Genomic DNA, 19,367 nt, shown 5'->3' with positions numbered 1-19,367 from the left:
GGGCAGATCCTAGTGGCACTCCACAAGTCACCGACCTCCAGACAGAATACTTTCCTTCCACTACTACCTTCTGCTTTCTTCCTGTAAGCCAATTTTTTTATCCAAACAGCCAAGATTCCACTGATCCCATGCCTCATGACTTTCTGGATGAGTTTCTCGTGGGGGACCTTGTCAAATGCCTTGCTAAAAATCCATGTAGACCACATCTACTGCCCTACCCTCATCAATTTCTTTTGTTACCTCTTCAAAAAACTCAATTAGGCTCATGAAGCACGACCTTCCCTTCACAAAGCTATGTTGACTATCCTTGAGTAGACTGTACTTCTCCAAGTGCTCGTACATCCTATCCTTAAGAATCCTTTCCAATAGTTTGCAGACCACCGATGTAAGACTCACTGGTCTATAGTTCCCAGGATTCTCCCTATTACCTTTTCTAAACAAGGGAACTACATTTGCCATTCTCCAATCCTCCGGCACCTCCCCTGCAGCCAAAGAGGACTCAAAGATCATAGCTACTGCTCCAGTGATCTCTTCTCTCACTTCCCACAGCAACCTGGAGTACATCACGTCCGGCCCTGGGGACTTATCAATCTTGATGTTTTTAAGAAGATCCAACACTTCTTTTTCCTTAATCTCCACATTGTCCAACACACAAGCCTGTTCTATTTCGACCTCACCCTGATCAAGGTCCTTTTCGCTTCTGAATAATGAAGCAAGGTACTCATCCAGGACCTCCCCAACCTCCTCCGCCTCCAGGCACATGTTGCCTTCTTTATCCTTTAGCGGCCCCACCTTCATTCCTGTCATCCTTCTGTTCTTCACATACGCATAGAACGCCTTGGGGTTCTCCTTAATCCTACATGCCAAGGCCTTCTCATGCCCCCTTCGAGCTCTCCTAAGTCCTTTCTTAAGCTCCTTCCTGGCTACCCTATATTTCTCATGAGCCCCTCCTGCTTCCTGCTTCTTATATCTAACATACGCTTCCTTCTTCCTCTTGACAAGTTGCCTCATGTGTTTTGTCAGCTACGGTTCCCTTTTCCTACCATTTTTTTCTTGTCTCAGTGGGACAATCCTATCCTGAACCCAGCACAAGTGGTCCCTAAACTTCCTCCACATTACTTAGAACATAGAACATAGAACATAGAATAGTACAGCACAGTACAGGCCCTTCGGCCCACAATGTTGTGCCGACCCTCAAACCCTGCCTACCATATAAGCTCCCACCTTAGATTCCTCCGTATACCTGTCTAGTAGTTTCTTAAACTTCACCAGTGTATCTGCCTCCACCACTGACTCAGGCAGTGCATTCCACGCACCAACCACTCTCTGAGTAAAAAAACCTTCCTCTAATATCCCCCTTGAACATCCCACCCCTTACCTTAAAGCCATGTCCTCTTGTATTGAGCAGTGGTGCCCTGGGGAAGAGGTGCTGGCTATCCACTCTATCTATTCCTCTTAATATCTTTTATACCTCTATCATGTCTCCTCTCATCCTCCTTCTCTCCAAAGAGTAAAGTCCTAGCTCCCTTAATCTCTGATCATAATGCATACTCTCTAAACCAGGCAGCATCCTGGTAAATCTCCTCTGTACCTTTTCCAATGCTTCCACATCCTTCCTATAGTGAGGTGACCAGAACTGGACACAGTACTCCAAGTGTGGCCTAACCAGAGTTGTATAGAGCTGCATCATTACATCGCGACTCTTAAACTCTATCCCTCGACTTATGAAAGCTAACTCCCGATAAGCTTTCTTAACTACCCTATCCACCTGTGAGGCAACTTTCAGGGATCTGTGGACATGTACCCCGAGATCCCTCTGCTCCTCCACACTACCAAGTATCCTGCCATTTACTTTGTACTTTGCCTTGGAGTTTGTCCTTCCAAAGTGTACCACCTCACACTTCTCCGGGTTGAACTCCATCTGCCACTTCTCAGCCCACTACTGCATCCTATCAATGTCTCTCTGCAATCTTTGACAATCCTCTACACTATCTACAACACCACCAACCTTTGTGTCGTCTGCAAACTTGCCAACCCACCCTTCTACCCCCACATCCAGGTAGTCAATAAAAATCACGAAAAGTAGAGGTCCCAGAACAGATCCTTGTGGGACACCACTGGTCACAATCCTCCAATCTGAATGTAGTCCCTCCACCACTACCCTCTGCCTTCTGCAGACAAGCCAATTCTGAATCCACCTGGCCAAACTTCCCTGGATCCCATGCCTTCTAACTTTCTGAATAAGCCTACCGTGTGGAACCTTGTCAAATGCCTTACTAAAATCCATATAGATCACATCCACTGCACTACCCTCATCTATATGCCTGGTCACCTCCTCAAAGAACTCTATCAGGCTTGTTAGACACGATCTGCCCTTCACAAAGCCATGCTGACTGTCCCTGATCAGACCATGATTCTCTAAATGCCTATAGATCCTATCTCTAAGAATCTTTTCCAACAGCTTTCCCACCACAGACATAAGGCTCACTGGTCTATAATTACCTGAACTATCTCTACTACCTTTTTCGAACAAGGGGATAACATTCGCCTCCCTCCAATCCTCCAGTACCATTCCCATGGACAATGAGGACATAAAGATCCTAGCCAGAGGCTCAGCAATCTCTTCTCTCACCTCGTGGAGCAGCCTGGGGAATATTCCGTCAGGCCCCAGGGACTTATCTGTCCTAATGTATTTTGACAACTCCAACACCTCCTCTCCCTTAATATCATGCTCCAGAACATCAACCTCACTCATATCATCCTCACCATCATCAAGTTCCCTCTCATTGGTGAATACCGAAGAGAAGTATTCATTGAGGACCTCGCTCACTTCCACAGCCTCGAGGCATATCTTCCCACCTTTATCTCTAATCGGTCCTACCTTCACTCCTGTCATCCTTTTTTTCTTCACATAATTGAAGAATGCCTTGGGGTTTTCCTTTACCCTACTCGCCAAGGCCTTCTCATGCCCCCTTCTTGCTCTACTCAGCCCCTTCTTAAGCTCCTTTCTTGCTTCCCTATATTGCTCAATAGACCCATCTGATCCTTGCTTCCTAAACCTCATGTGTGCTGCCTTCTTCCACCTGACTAGATTTTCCACCTCACTTGTCACCCATGGTTCCTTCACCCTACCATTCTTTATCTTCCTCACCGGGACAAATTTATCCCTTACATCCCGCAAGAGATCTCTAAACATCGACCACATGTCCATTGTACATTTCCCTGCAAAAACATCATCCTAATTCACACCCGCAAGTTCTAGCCTTATAGCCTCATAATTTGCCTTTCCCCAATTAAACATTTTCCTGTCCTCTCTGATTCTATCCTTTTCCATTCCAATGCTAAAGGCCAGGGAGCGGTGGTCACTGTCCCCCAGATGCTCACCCTCTGAGAGATCTGTGACCTGACCCAGTTCATTACCTAGTACTAGATCTAGTATGGCATTCCCCCTGGTCGGCCTGTCCACATACTGTGACAGGAATCTGTCCTGGACACACTTAACAAACTCTGCCCCAGCTAAACCCTTGGAACTAATCAGGTGCCAATCAATATTAGGGAAGTTAAAGTCACCCATGATAACAACCCTGGTATTTTTGCACCTTTCCAAAATCTGCCTCCCAATCTGCTCCTCTGTATCTCTGCTGCTACCAGGGGGCCTATAGAATACTCCCAATAGAGTAACTGCTCCCTTCCTGTTCCTGACTTCCACCCATATTGACTCAAAAGAGGATCCTGCTACATTACCCACCCTTTCTGTAGCTGTAATAGTATCCCTGACCAGTAATGCCACCTCTCCTCCCCTTTTTCCGCCCTCTCTATCCCTTTTAAAGCACTGAAATCCAGGAATATTGAGAATCCATTCCTGCCCTGGTGCCAGCCAAGTCTCTGTAATGGCCACTACATCATAATTCCATGTATGTAGCCAAGCTCTCAGTTCATCACCTTTGTTCCTGATGCTTCTTGCATTGAGGTACACACATTTCAGCCCTTCTACCTTACTGTCTTTACACCGTTTACTTCTGTGCTTTCACCCTTGAACATCTGTTTCCAATTTACTCTCGCTAGTTCCTGCCTCATCCTTTCATAGTTAGTCCTTCCCCAGTTAAGCACTTCCCATTTTGTCTGTTTTTATCCTTTTCCATAGCTATGCTGAAGCTAAGGGAGTTGTGGTCACTCTCACCAAAATGCTCCCCCACCAAGAGATCTGCCACCTGACCAGGTTCATTAACCAGAACTAGATCCAGTATGGTCTCTCCTCTCGTCGGCCGGTCCACACACTGTGTCAGGAGTCCTTCTTGAACACACCTGACAAATTCAGCCCCATCTATCCCCTTTGCAGTCAGGAGGTGCCAGTCAATATGAGGGAAGTTGAAATCACCCCTAACTACAACCCTATAAAAGCGAAGATATAATACTGAGGCTTTATAAGACATTGGTCAGACTGCACTTGAAGTATTGTGAGCATTTTTAGGCCCCTTATCTAAGAAAAGATGTGTTGGCATTGGAGAGGGTCCTGAGGAGGTTCATGAGAATGATCCCAAGAATGAAAGGGTTAACATATGAGGAGCATTTGATGGCTCTGGACCTGGATTGCTGAATTTTAGAAGAATGACGGGGGAATCTCATTGAAACCTACCGAATATTAAGAGGCCAAGTTTGGATTTGGAAAGAATGTTTCCAATAGTGGGGGATTCTAGTATTAGAGGGCACAACCTCAGAAAAGAGGGATGTTCATTTAGAACAGAGGCGAGGTTGAGTTTCTTTTGCCAGAGGATGGTGAATCTGTGGAATTTATTTCCACAAATGGCTGTGGAGGCCAAGTCATTGAGTATATCTAAAGTGGAGGTTGATAGGGTCTTGAGTTGTCAGGACGTCAAAGGTTATGTGGAGAAGGCGGGAGAATGGGGTTAAAGGGGATAATAAATCAGCCATGATGGAATGGCAGAGCAGACTCAATGGGTCAAATTGCCTAATTCTGCTCCTATCTCTTATGGCTTTATGCTCTTAACCCCATATCTACCCAATGTAACCCCTCATCCTCTGACATTTTCCAACGCACATCCCGACCTTCAAATCCATCCATTGCATACGTCACACACACAACTCACCAACGCCACGTCTACCTACCAGACCATCCACCTTCATATCTATCCAATGTAACCCCTTGTCCCTGAACAACACACATCTCCATATTCCCGTTGAACTTGCTCATTAAATCATGTTGCTGTACCTTTAATATCTTTTCTCAAGAAGTAATGTTTCAATGTGTCTGGGGTTTTGTTCTGCTGTCTTTTCTATTGCAATGACTAATTGAAAAATGTGTCATTGCTTGGGAAGTACCATCTCACACTTTTCCTATGCTGCATCGACGACTGCATTGGTGCTGCTTCCTGCACCCATGCTGAACTCACCGATTTCATCCTCTTTGCCTGCAACTTCCACCCTGCCATCAAATTCACCTGGTCCATTTCCGACATGTCCCTCCCCTTTCTCGATCTCCCTGTCTCCAGCTTCGGAGACAGCTTATCCACCGACGTCTATTACAAACCCACGGACAGCTTATCCACCGACGTCTATTACAAACCCACAGACAGCTTATCCACCGACGTCTATTACAAACCCACGGACAGCTTATCCACCGACATCTGTTACAAAGCCACGGACAGCTTATCCACCGACATCTGTTACAAAGCCACGGACAGCTTATTCACCGACGTCTGTTACAAAGCCATGGACAGCTTATCCACCGACGTCTATTACAAACCCACGGACAGCTTATCCACCGCCGTCTATTACAAACCCACGGACAGCTTATCCACCGCCGTCTATTACAAACCCACGGACAGCTTATCCACCGCCGTCTATTACAAACCCACGGACAGCTTATCCACCGACGTCTATTACAAACCCATGGACAGCTTATCCACCGACATCTGTTACAAAGCCACGGACAGCTTATTCACCGACGTCTGTTACAAACCCACGGACAGCTTATCCACCGACGTCTATTACAAAGCCACGGACAGCTTATCCACCGACGTCTGTTACAAAGCCACGGACAGCTTATTCACCGACGTCTGTTACAAAGCCACGGACTCTCACAGCTATCTAGACTACACCTCATCCCACCCTACTACTTGTAAAAATGCCATCCCCTTTTCAGAATCAGAATCAGGTTTATTATCACCGACATGTGACGTAAAATTTGTTAACTTAGCAGCAGCAGTTTAATGCAATACATAATATAGAAGAAAAAAATTATAATAAATAAATAAGTAAATCAATTACATTATACATATATTGAATAGATTAAAAATCATGCAAAAAACAGAAATACTATATAGCAAAAAAAAGTGAAGTAGTGTTCACAAGTTCAATGTTCATTTAAGAATCGGATGGCAGAGGGGAAGGAACTGTTCCTGTATCGCTGAGCATGTGCCTTCAGGCTTCTGTATCTCCTGCCTGATGGTAACAGTGAAAAAAGGGCATGCCCTGGGTGCTGGAGGTCCTTAATAATGGACACTGCCTTTCTGAGACACCACTCCTTGAAGGTACCCTGGGTACTTTGTAGGCTAGTATCCAAGATGGAGCTGACTAGATTTACAATGCTTTGCAGCTTCTTTCGGTCCTGTGCAGTAGCCACCCACCGCCCCCCATACCAGACAGTGATGCAGCCTGTCAGAATGCTCTCCACGGTACAACTAAAGAATTTTTTGAGTCTATTTGTTGACATACCAAATCTCTTCAAACTCCTAATGAAGTATAGCCACTCTCTTGCCTTCTTTATAACTACATCGATATGTTGGGACCAGGTGAGATTCTCAGAGATCTTGACACCCAAGAACTTGAAACTGTTCACTCTCTTCACTTCTGATCCCTCTATGAGGATTGGTATGTGTTCCTTCGTCTTAACCTTCGTGAAGTCCACAATCAGCTCTCTCGTCTTACTGACGTTGAGTGCCAGGCTGTTGCTCAATTCCTCCATCTACGTCGCATCTGCTCTCAGGTTGAGGCTTTTCATTCCAGTACAAAGGAGATGTCCTCCTTTTTCAAAGAAAGGGCTTCCCTTCCTCCACCATCAACGCTGCCCTCAACTACATCTCTTCTGTTTCATGTACGTCTGGTCTTATCCCATCCACCCACCACTCTACCAGGGATAGGATTCCTCTTGTCCTCACCCACCACCCCACCAGGGATAGGATTCCTCTTGTCCTCACCCACCACCCCACCAGGGATAGGATTCCTCTTGTCCTCACCCACTACCCCACCAGGGATAGGATTCCTCTTGTCCTCACCCACCACCCCACCAGGGATAGGATTCCTCTTGTGCTCACCCACCACCCCACCAGGGATAGGATTCCTCTTGTCCTCACCCACCACCCTACCAGGGATAGGATTCCGCTTGTCCTCACCCACCACCCCACCAGGGATAGGATTCCTCTTGTCCTCACCCACCACCCCACCAGGGATAGGATTCCTCTTGTCCTCACCCACCACCCCACCAGGGATAGGATTCCTCTTGTCCTCACCCACCACCCCACCAGGGATAGGATTCCTCTTGTCCTCACCCACCACCCCACCAGGGATAGGATTCCTCTTGTCCTCACCCACCACCCCACCAGGGATAGGATTCCTCTTGTCCTCACCCACCACCCCACCAGGGATAGGATTCCTCTTGTCCTCACCCACCACCCCACCAGGGATAGGATTCCTCTTGTCCTCACCCACCACCCCACCAGGGATAGGATTCCTCTTGTTCTCACCCACCACCCCACCAGGGATAGGATTCCTCTTGTCCTCACCCACCACCCTACCAGGGATAGGATTCCTCTTGTCCTCACCCACCACCCCAACAGGGATAGGATTCCGCTTGTCCTCACCCACCACCCCACCAGGGATAGGATTCCTCTTGTCATCACCCACCACCCTACCAGGGATAGGATTCCTCTTGTCCTCACCCACCACCCCACCAGGGATAGGATTCCTCTTGTCCTCACCCACCACCCTACCAGGGGTAGGATTCCTCTTGTCCTCACCCACCACCCCACCAGGGATAGGATTTCTCTTGTCCTCACCCACCACCCCACCAGGGATAGGATTCCTCTTGTTCTCACCCACCACCCCACCAGGGATAGGATTCCTCTTCTTCTCACCCACCACCCCACCAGGGATAGGATTCCTCTTATCCCATCCACCCACTACCCCACCAAGGATAGGATTCCTCTTGTCCTAACCCACCACCCCGCCAGGGATAGGATTCTTCTTATCCCATCCACCCACTACCCCACCAGGGATAGGATTCCTCTTGTCACCCACCACCCCACCAGGGATAGGATTCCGCTTGTCCTCACCCACCACTCCACCAGGGATAGGATTCCTCTTGTCCTCACTCACTACCCCACCAGGGACAGGATTCCTCTTGTCCTCACCCACCACCCCACCAGCTATAGGATTCCTCTTGTCATCACCCACCACCCTACCAGGGATAGGATTCCTCTTGTTCTCACCCACCACCCCACCAGGGATAGGATTCCTCTTGTCCTCACCCACCACCCCACCAGGGATAGGATTCCTCTTGTCCTCACCCACCACCCCACCAGGGATAGGATTCCTCTTGTCCTCACCCACCACCCCACCAGGGATAGGATTCCTCTTGTCCTCACCCATCACCCCATCAGGGACAGGATTCCTCTTGTCCTCACCCACCACCCCACCAGGGATAGGATTCCTCTTGTCCTCACCCACCACCCTACCAGGGATAGGATTCCTCCTGTCCTCACCCACCACCCCACCAGGGATAGGATTCCTCTTATCCCATCCACCCACCACCCCACCAGGGATAGGATTCCTCTTGTCCTCACCCACCACCCCACCAGGGATAGGATTCCTCTTGTCCTCACCCACTACCCCACCAGGTATAGGATTCCTCTTCTTCTCACCCACCACCCCACCAGGGATAGGATTCCTCTTATCCCATCCACCCACTACCCCACCAGGGATAGGATTCCGCTTGTCCTCACCCACCACTCCACCAGGGATAGGATTCCTCTTGTCCTCACCCACTACCCCACCAGGGATAGGATTCCTCTTGTCCTCACCCACCACCCCACCAGCTATAGGATTCCTCTTGTCATCACCCACCACCCTACCAGGGATAGGATTCCTCTTGTCCTCACCCACCACCCCACCAGGGATAGGATTCCTCTTGTCCTCACCCACCACCCCACCAGGGATAGGATTCCTCTTGTCCTCACCCACCACCCCACCAGGGATAGGATTCCTCTTGTCCTCACCCACCACCCTACCAGGGATTGGATTCCTCTTGTCCTCACCCACCACCCCACCAGGGATAGGATTCCTCTTGTCCTCACCCACCACCCCACCAGGGATAGGATTCCTCTTGTCCTCACCCACCACCCCACCAGGGATAGGATTCCTCTTGTCCTCACCCACCACCCTACCAGGGATTGGATTCCTCTTGTCCTCACCCACCACCCCACCAGGGATAGGATTCCTCTTGTCCTCACCCACCACCCCACCAGGGATAGGATTCCTCTTATCCCATCCACCCACCACCCCACCAGGGATAGGATTCCTCTTGTCCTCACCCACCACCCCACCAGGGATAGGATTCCTCTTGTCCTCACCCACCACCCCACCAGGGATAGGATTCCTCTTGTCCTCACCCACCACCCCACCAGGGATAGGATTCCTCTTGTCCTCACCCACCACCCTACCAGGGATAGGATTCCTCTTGTCCTCACCAACCACCCCACCAGTTATAGGATTCCTCTTGTCCTCACCCACCACCCCACCAGGGATAGGATTCCTCTTGTCCTCACCCACTACCCCACCAGGGATAGGATTCCTCTTGTCCTCACCCACCACCCCACCAGTGATAGGATTCCTCTTGTCCTCACCCACCACCCCACCAGGGATAGGATTCCGCTTGTCCTCACCCACCACCCCACCAGGGATAGGATTCCTCTTGTCCTCACCCACCACCCCACCAGGGATAGGATTCCTCTTGTCCTCACTCACCACCCCACCAGGGATAGGATTCCGCTTGTCCTCACCCACCACCCCACCAGGGATAGGATTCCTCTTGTCCTCACCCACCACCCTACCAGGGATAGGATTCCTCCTGTCCTCATCCACCACCCTCCCAGGGATAGGATTCCTCTTGTCCTCACCCACCACCCCACCAGGGATAGGATTCCTCTTATCCCATCTACCCACCACCCCACCAGGGATAGGATTCCTCTTGTCCTCACCCACCACCCCACCAGGGATAGGATTCCTCTTGTCCTCACCCACCATCCCACCAGCCTCCGCATCCAGCACATAATTCTCTGAAACTTCCACCACCTCCAAGGGGATCCCACCACCAAGCACATCTTTCCTTCCCCCCCCCACTTTCTGCATTCCACAGGGATCACTCCCTACGTGACTCCCTTGTCCATTTGCCCCTCCCCACTGATCTCCCTCCTGGTAGTTATCCTTGCAAGCGGAACAGGTGCCACACTTTCCTCGCTACCATCCAGGGCCCTAAATTGTCCTTCCATTGAGTCTGTTGGGATCATTTACTGTGTTCGGTGCTCCCAGTATGGCCTCCTGTACGTTGGTGAGACCCGACGTAGATTGGGAGACCACTTCGCCAAGCATCTACGCTTCATCCACCAGAACGAGCGGGATCTCTGGTGGCCACTCATTTTAATTCCACATCCCATTCCCATTCCATTATGTCCATCCATGGCCTCTTCTACTGTCATGATGAGGCCACACTTAAGTTGTAGGAACGATACCTTATATTCTGTTTGGGTACTTCATACTTTATACTTTATTGTCGCCAAACAATTGATACTAGAACGCACAATCATCACAGTGATATTTGATTCTGCGCTTCACACTCCCTGGATTACAAATATTAAATATTAAAAATTTAAATTATAAATCATAAATAGAAAATAGAAAAATGGAAAGTAAGGTAGTGCAAAAAAAACAATAGGCAGGTCCGGATATTTGGAGGGTACAGCCTAGATCCGGGTCAGGATCCGTTCAGCAGTCTTATCACAGTTGGAAAGAAGCTGTTCCCAAATCTGGCCGTACGAGTCTTCAAGCTCTGAGCCTTCTCCCGGAGGGAAGAGGGACGAAAAGTGTGTTGGCTGGGTGGGTCGTGTCCTTGATTATCCTGGCAGCACTGCTCCAACAGCGTGCGGTGTAAAGTGAGTCCAAGGACGGAAGATTGGTTTGTGTGATGTGTGATGGTTTGTGTGATCTGCTGTGCCGTGTTCACGATCTTCTGCTGCTTCTTTCGGTCTTGGACAGGACAACTTCCATACCAGGTTGTGATGCACCCTAGAAGAATGCTTTCTACGGTGCATCTATAAAAATTAGTGAGGGTTTTAGGGGAGAGGCCAAATTTCTTTAGTTTTCTCAGGAGGTAAAGGTGCTGGTGGGCCTTCTTTGCAGTGAACTCTGCTTGGTTGGACCAAGTCAGGTCATTTGTGATATTGACCCCAAGGAACTTAAAGCTTTTGACCTGTTCCACTTGCGCACCACCGATGTAAATTGGGTCGTGCGGTCCGCTACTCCTTCTGAAGTCAACAACCAATTCCTTTGTCTTGCTGACGTCGAGGGATAGGTTATTGTCTTCGCACCATGCCACCAGGTTCTTAATTTCCCCTATGTACTCAAACTCATCATTACCCGAGATACGGCTTACAATTGTTGTGTCATCAGCAAACTTACATATTGAGTTTGATGGAAACTTGGCTGCACAATCATGGGTGTACAGTGAGTACAGCAGGGGGCTGAGTACACAGCCTTGTGGGGCACCGGTGCTCAGAGTGATTGTAGAGGAGAGCTTGTCCCCTATTTTTACAGCCTGGGTCCTGTCTGTGAGGAAGCTGAAGATCCAGCTGCAGATCTGAGTGCTGAGGCCCAGGTTCCAGAGCTTAGGAATAAGTTTATTTGGAATGAAGGCAGAACTGTAGTCAATGAAAAGGAGCCTTACGTATGCGTCTTTATTCTCCAGGTGTTCTAAGGAGGAATGTAGGGCCAGAGAGGTGGCTTCTGCCGTTGACCTGTTGCTCCGGTAGGCGAATTGCAAAGCGTCGAGGTTGACCGGTAGGCTGTGGTTGATGTGTGCCATAACCAATCGCTTGAAGCACTTCATAGTAATTGATGTCAGAGCCACAGGTCAATAGTCATTCAGGCATGCCACCTTGCTCTTCTTCGGCACTGGGATTATCGTTGCCTTCTTAAAACACGAGGGGATCTTAGACTGAAGCAAGGAGCAGTTGAAGATGTCAGCAAACACTCCAGCTAGCTCGCTTGCACAGGCCTGGAGAACCTGTCCTGGGACGCCATCTGGGCCCATTGCCTTCCTTGGATTTATCTTCAGGAGGGCCCTTCTAACGTCCTCCTCGGTGACGATGAATCTCGATGCCACCAGGTCCGGTTCATCTGGAGGGAGCGGGACGCTCCGCTTCTGTTCGAATCTTGCGTAGAATACGTTAAGTTACATTGAGTCCTGATGAAGGGTTCCGGCCCGAAACTTTGATCATTTCCACGGATGCTGCCCGACCTTGCTGAGTTCCTCCAACATGTTGTGAGTGTTGCCATGAACATCAATTTCTCAAACATCCAGTAATGGCCCCCAACCCCCCCTCCCCCCCCATTTCCCATCCCCTTTTCCCTCTCTCAGCTCATCTCACCAATTAACTTCCCAGCTCTTTACTTCATCCCTCTCCCTCCAGGTTTCACCGATCGCCTGGTGTTTCTCTCTCCACTACCCCACCTTTTAAACCTATTCCTCAGCTTTTTTCTCCAGTCCTGCTGGGTTTCGGCCCGAAATGCTGACTGTACTTTTTTTCCATAGATGCTGCCCGGCCTGCTGAGTTCCTCCAGCATTTTGTGTGTTGCTCGGATTTCCAGCATCTGCAGATGCTCTCTTGTTATTGCTTGGGAATTGTTTACAATGATGTGAGAGGATTAAAAATGCTTTAGAAAGAGAATGAATTTGGGTTGTATAATGCCTTACACATGTAAATACAATTCACAAACATCTGCATATTCATTTCTGACTCCTGTGCACATATACAGTGGCTTTCAGTTAACTGGGCCATCAGTTAATTGGGGCAATCAATTAATTGGGACAACTCTTAAAGAATAAAAACCGAATGGGGAAAATAGTCAGGATTCCCGTCGTTTATTTGGGACACTTTGCCATTTGTTACTGTGAAACGGTGTCTGACTAATGTAGTCCTGTGCTGCCATGTGCTGTTAGACACTGTGCATCATACAGTTTTCAAATAGCATTAGTTACATGTGTTTATGTTCAAAAAACAATGACTTTTGTCACTGTATTTGAAGTATGATAGTAGCTGGTAATTTGAATCTGAATCGGAATTGAATATCATCTTCTCCAGTATTAACTGGGGTTACTTTAGTGTGAAAAGTGTAGAGAATTTTTGAAGTGATTTCAGGGAGAGCTTTATGAACGAGAGTATGGATAGCCCTACTAAAGAAGGGCAGTGTTTAGGGAATGTAGCTGGGCACGTACAGTGGATTTTGGAGATGGTGATGATATTTGTGTTAATATGGTAGTTTTTGGAAATGTGCACAAATTAAGGTCCTGAATTGGGGGAGGTTCAATTTCTAAATCACAAGAAAGCAAAAGGAGAAATAATAGGTCCAATATTCTCATTTAAGTATGAAAACTAAAGGTGTCAAGTCCACATAAGCCTAGATATCAAGGGGTGAATTAGTGACATGGGAAGAATTGAAGAAAGTGAAGGGGGTACTTTGAAAAAGAAATTACGAGGGCAAAGAGGGACACAAAATATCACTGGCATATATTTCAGGAAGATTGCAAAGCATTCTACAAGTGTATAGAAATAAGCAGGAAAGTAGTGGGTCCATTCGATACCCGAACAGGAGAACACAGGAGAAGTTCTGAGTGAATAGTTATCATCAGTATTCACTAAGAGGAAGGAACCATGGAATTCTAGAACGTGTTTTCTTAAAAATGAGGACTAGTTAGATTTATTACTGGTTTAAAGATAGATAAATTGATGAGATATATCCCAGGTTACTTTAGGATGCAAGGGAGGAGATTGCTGGGGCCTACCAAAGACATTTAAATCTTCACTGACTACAGAGGTGTCAGATGACTGGAGGACAGGAAAACGGGCCTTTCTTTTCAGAAGAGCAGCAGGAATAAACTGGGAATTATAGGCCTGTGAGGATAGCACCAGTTATTGGAATAATTACTAAAACTAAATATACTGATGTGGGCAATATAGTTTACATGGAATTCAGTAAGAGCTTTGACAGGGTTCAAAAGGATAGAATCCAGGAATCTAGGGCAATTTGGGAATTGGGATTCAAAATCGGCTTGGCAGGAGAAGGCAGAGTTGATGGTGGAGGGTTGTTTAGCTACTGGACTCCTAATAATAATGGTGTACCACAAAGAACTGTTTTAAAACCTTTCTTGTATAGATTAATAATCTGAATATGAATGTAGGACATCTGATTAGTAAATTTGCAGAATATTACTGAAACTTGCGGTTTTGCTATTGATCATTTGTTCAGATGGGAAGAGCAATGGTAGATGGGATTCAAACCTGATTTGAGTGAAATGATGTGCTTTGCAAGGACATGCACAATGAGCGGTAGCACCATTGGGATTATAGATGAATGGAGGGATTTTGGTATGCAAGTTGTAAACACAAAATACTCTGCAGGTGCTGGGGTCAAAGCAACCCTCACAACACGCTGGAGGAACTCAGCAGGTCGGACAGCATCCGTGGAAAAGATCAGTCGACATTTCTGGCCAGAGCCCTTCGTCAGGACTGTAGGGGGAAGGGGCAGAGGCCCTATAAAGAAGGTGGGGGGAGGGTGGGAAGGAGAAGGCAGGTAGGTTCCAGATGAAAAACCATAAAGGGGTGGGGGAAAGGAGGCAGGGAGGAGATAGGCAGGAAAGGTGAAGAAGGAATAGGGGGAAACACAATCGGTAGTAGAAGGAGGCGGAGCTATGAGGGAGGTGATAGGCAGCTGGGGGAGGGGGCAGAGTGACATAGGGATAGGGGAAGGGAGGGGGAGGGAATTACTGGAAGTTGGAGAATTCTATGTTCACACCAAGGGGCTAGAGACTACCTAGACGGTATATAAGGTGCTGCTCCTCCAACCTGAGCTTAGCCTCATCATGGCAGTAGAGGAGGCCATGTATGGACATATCTGAATGGGAGTGGGAAGCAGTGTTGAAGTGGGTGGCTTCTGGGAGATCCTGTCTGTTTTGGCGGACGGAGCGGAGGTGCTCGACGAAGCGGTCCCCCAATCTGCGTCGGGTTTCACCGATGTAGAGGAGGCCGCACCGGGAGCACCGGATGCAATAGATGACCCCAATAGACTCACAAGTGAAGTGTTGCCTCACTTGGAAGGACTGTTTGGGGCCCTGAATGGTGGCAAGCGAGGAGATATAAGGACAGGTGTAGCACTTCTACAAGCCAACTGACTCTCATAACTACCTCGACTATACCTCTTCCCACCCCGCCACATACAAAAATGCCATTCCCTATTCCCAGTTCCTCCGTCTCTGCCGCACCTGCTCCGAGGATGAGGTTTTCCGTTCCAGGACATCTGAAATGTCCTCTTTCTTTAAGGATCGTGGTTTCCCTTCTGCTGTTATCAATGATGCCCTCACCCACATCTCCTCCATTTCCCGCAATTCGGCTCTCACCCCATCCTCCCGCCACCACAACAGGGACAGAGTTCCACTTGTCCTCACCTACCACCCCACCAGCCTCCGGATCCAGCACATTATCCTCCGTAACTTCCGCCGCCTTCAACAGGACCCTACCACTAAGAACATCTTTCCCTCACCACCCCTCTCTGCTTTCTGCAGGGATCGGTCCCTCCGCGACTCCCTGGTCCACATGTCCCTCCCCACGGATCTCCCACCCGACACTTATCCCTGTAAGCGCACATACTACACCTGTCCTTATACCTCCTCACTTGCCACCATTCAGGGCCCCAAACAGTCCTTCCAAGTGAGGCAACACTTCACTTGTGAGTCTGTTGGGGTTATCTATTGCATCCGGTGCTCCCGGAGCGGCCTCCTCTACATCAATGAAACCCGACGCAGATTGGGGGACCGCTTCATCGAGCACCTCCGCTCCGTCCGCCAAAACAGACAGGATCTCCCGGTAGCCACCCACTTCAACTCTGCTTCCAACTCCCATTCAGATATGTCCATACATGGCCTCCTCTACTGCCATGATGAGGCTAAACTCAGGTTGCAGGAGTAACACCTCATATACCGTCTAGGTAATCTCTAGCCCCTTGGAATTCTCCAACTTCTGGTAATTCCCTCCCCCTCCCTTCCTCTATCCCTATGTCACTCTTCCCCCTCCCCCAGCTGCCTATCACCTCCCTCATGGTTCCACCTCCTTCTACTACCCATTGTGTTTTCCCCTATTCCTTCTTCAGCTTTCCTGCCTATCACCTCCCTGCTTCCCCTCCCCCACCCCTTTATCTTTCCCCTTACTGGTTTTTCACCTGGAACCTACCAGCCTTGTCCTTCCCACCCTCCCCCCACCTTCTTTATAGGGCCTCTGCCCCTTCCCTCTACAGTCCTGACGAAGGGTTCCAGCCCAAAACATCGAGCGATCTTTTCCACGGATGCTGCCCGACCTGCCAAGTTCCTCCAGCGTGTTGTGAGTCTTGGTATGCAAGTTCAAGCATTGCTGAAGGTGGCAGTACAGGGGGAGAAGATGGTGAAGAAACAAGGCACTTGTGTTTTTTTTACAGTGGTATAAAATACAAGACCAAATTGATTATTCTACAACTGTATAAATCAGTGGTTAGGTCACTACAGTGTAGTCATAGTCATAATCATAGTCATAATTTATTGATTCCGGGGGAAATTGGTTTTCATTACAGTTACACCATAAATAATAAATAGTAATAAAACCATAAATAGTTAAATAGTAATATGTAAATTATGCCAGGAAATAAGTCCAGGACCAGCCTATTGGCTCAGGGTGTCTGACCCTGCAAGGGAGGAGTTGTAAAGTTTGATGGCCACAGGCAGGAATGACTTCCTATGACGCTCTGTGTTGCATCTCGGTGGAATGAGTCTCTGGCTGAATGTACTCCCGTGCCAACCAGTACATTACGTAGTGGATGGGAGACATTGTCCAAGATGGCATGCAACTTGGACAGCATCCTCTTTTCAGACACCACCATCAGAGAGTCCAGTTCCATCCCTACAACATCACTGGCCTTACGAATGAGTTTATTGATTCTGTTGGTATCTGCTACCCTCAGCCTGCTGCCCCAGCACACAACAGCGAACATGATAGCACTGGCCACCGCAGACTCGTAGAACTTCCTCAGCATCGTCCGGCAGATGTTAAAGCACCTCCATCTCCTCAGAAATAGAGACGGCTCTGACCCTTCTTGTAGACAGCCTCAGTGTTCTTTGACCAGTCCAGTTTATTGTCAATTCGTATCCCCAGGTACTTGTAATCCTCCACTATGTCTACCCTGACCCCCTGGATGGAAACAGGGGTCATGGGCACCTTAGCTCTCCTCAGGTCTACCACAAGCTCCTTAGTCTTTTTCACATTAAGCTGCAGATAATTCTGCTCACACCATGTGACAAAGTTTCCTACCATAGCCCTGTACTCAGCCTCATCTCCCTTGCTGATGCATCCATCTATGGCAGAGTCATCCGAAAACTTCTGAAGATGACAAGACTCTGTGCAGTAGTTGAAGTCCGAGGTGTAAATGGTGAAGAGAAAGGGAGACAAGACAGTCCCCTGTGGTGCCCCAGTGCTGCTGATCACTCTGTCAGACACACAGTGTTGCAAACACACGTACTGTGGTCTGCCAGTCAGGTAATCAAGAATCCATGACACCAGGAAAGCGTCCACCTGCATCGCTGTCAACTTCTCCCCCAGCAGAGCGCACTGAACGCACTGGAGAAGTCAAAAAACATGACCCTCACAGTGCTTGTTGGCTTGTCCAGGTGGGCGTAGACACAGTTCAGCAGGTAGACGATGGCATCCTCAACTCCTAGTCGGGGCTGGTAGGCAAACTGGAGGGGTCTAAGTGTGTCCTAACCACAGGCCGGAGCAGCTCCAGAACAAGTCTCTCCAGGGTCTTCATGATGTGGGAGGTCAATGCCACCGGTCTGGAGTAATTGAGGCTGCTGGCGCGCGGCATCTTTGGCACAGGGACGAGGCAGGACGTCTTCCACAACACAGGAACCCTCCAGAGCCTTAGGCTCAGGTTGAATACATGGCGAAGTACTCCACATAGCTGAGGGGCACAGGCTTTGAGCACCCTGGTACTGACACCATCCGGTCCTGCAGCCTTGCTTGGGTTGAGACGTTTCAGCTGTCTTCTCAGCTGTTCAGCTGGGTTGGGATTGGAGAGGGTGAAAAGGAGATTTACCAGGATCCTTCCTTGGATCAGACAGTTCAGTTATGAAGAGAGACTGGATAGGTTTGAAGTGGAGGTGATAGAGGAGACCTTGACAGAGGCTTGCAAAATTATGAGGGGCATAGAGGGGGTAAATAGTAGGTAATGTTTCCCAACAGCAGAAGTGACCAAAATTGGAAGACTTAGGCTCAAGGTAAATGTTTGGAAGGGATCCAGGCAAGAACTGAGGAAGAAGGTGTTTAGAATCAGGAACGTTCTGCCCAAGTGGATGGTGGCAGTAGATATTGAGACAAGCATTGGAATTACCAAGGCATAGGATGCTTCGGACAATTGCTGGTAATTGAGGTTAGTGTTGGTGGTACTTAATTGTCAGCATAGATGTACGGGTTGAAGAGCCTGCTGTGTGACAGTGAGGATTGTTTATGTTGACAAGATCTTTATAAATTCAACACTTGATAAGCCACCATGGTCTGTACACATTGTCCAACCGGTGTATACAAAATAATGTGACTCTGGTAACTTCACTTTCAATTGGAATCAAATTCCCCAAGGCTTTCTTTGTGATTTCCTGTCAGATTATGCTGGGAATAATATTTCCGCCTACAATACTTCTACTGGATTTTAAAAGCAGTGATGATTTATCCTATGAAGCATCCGGTGACGGCGATCCGGGGAAGGAGAAGGAGGAGGACAATGTAAGTAATAGATGGAAAGGTAAGTGGGATCTGGAAAGAGAATGTGGTGGGGTGCAGAGTCATGGGATGTGTGGCTGGAGATTGAAGGTCAGAAGATTGGTGGTTGGTTGGGGGAGGAGTGGAAAACCGGATTAACCAGACTGGGAAATTCAAAGTAATCAATTTTAAATTAGAGAAGGTGAGATTGCAGAAGTGAGTGTGGGCCTGTGACTCACTCCT

The 19,367-nt window shown here is 48.4% G+C and overlaps 1 protein-coding gene across 1 annotated transcript in view; it reads left to right on the top strand.

The window, feature by feature from the left end:
* The window catches only part of LOC134358136 (transient receptor potential cation channel subfamily M member 1-like), a 245,739-nt gene that overhangs the window by 188,861 nt on the left and 37,511 nt on the right, over nt 1–19,367 (top strand). The window contains exon 18 of the mRNA XM_063070122.1: nt 19,029–19,148. Within this exon, the coding sequence (XP_062926192.1) occupies nt 19,029–19,148 (120 nt within the window). The remainder of the gene's footprint in view (nt 1–19,028; nt 19,149–19,367) is intronic.

The sequence above is a fragment of the Mobula hypostoma genome, chromosome 18, assembly GCF_963921235.1.
Source record: "Mobula hypostoma chromosome 18, sMobHyp1.1, whole genome shotgun sequence".
Lineage (NCBI taxonomy): Eukaryota > Metazoa > Chordata > Chondrichthyes > Myliobatiformes > Myliobatidae > Mobula > Mobula hypostoma.
This window is presented reverse-complemented; position numbering and strand designations above follow the sequence as displayed.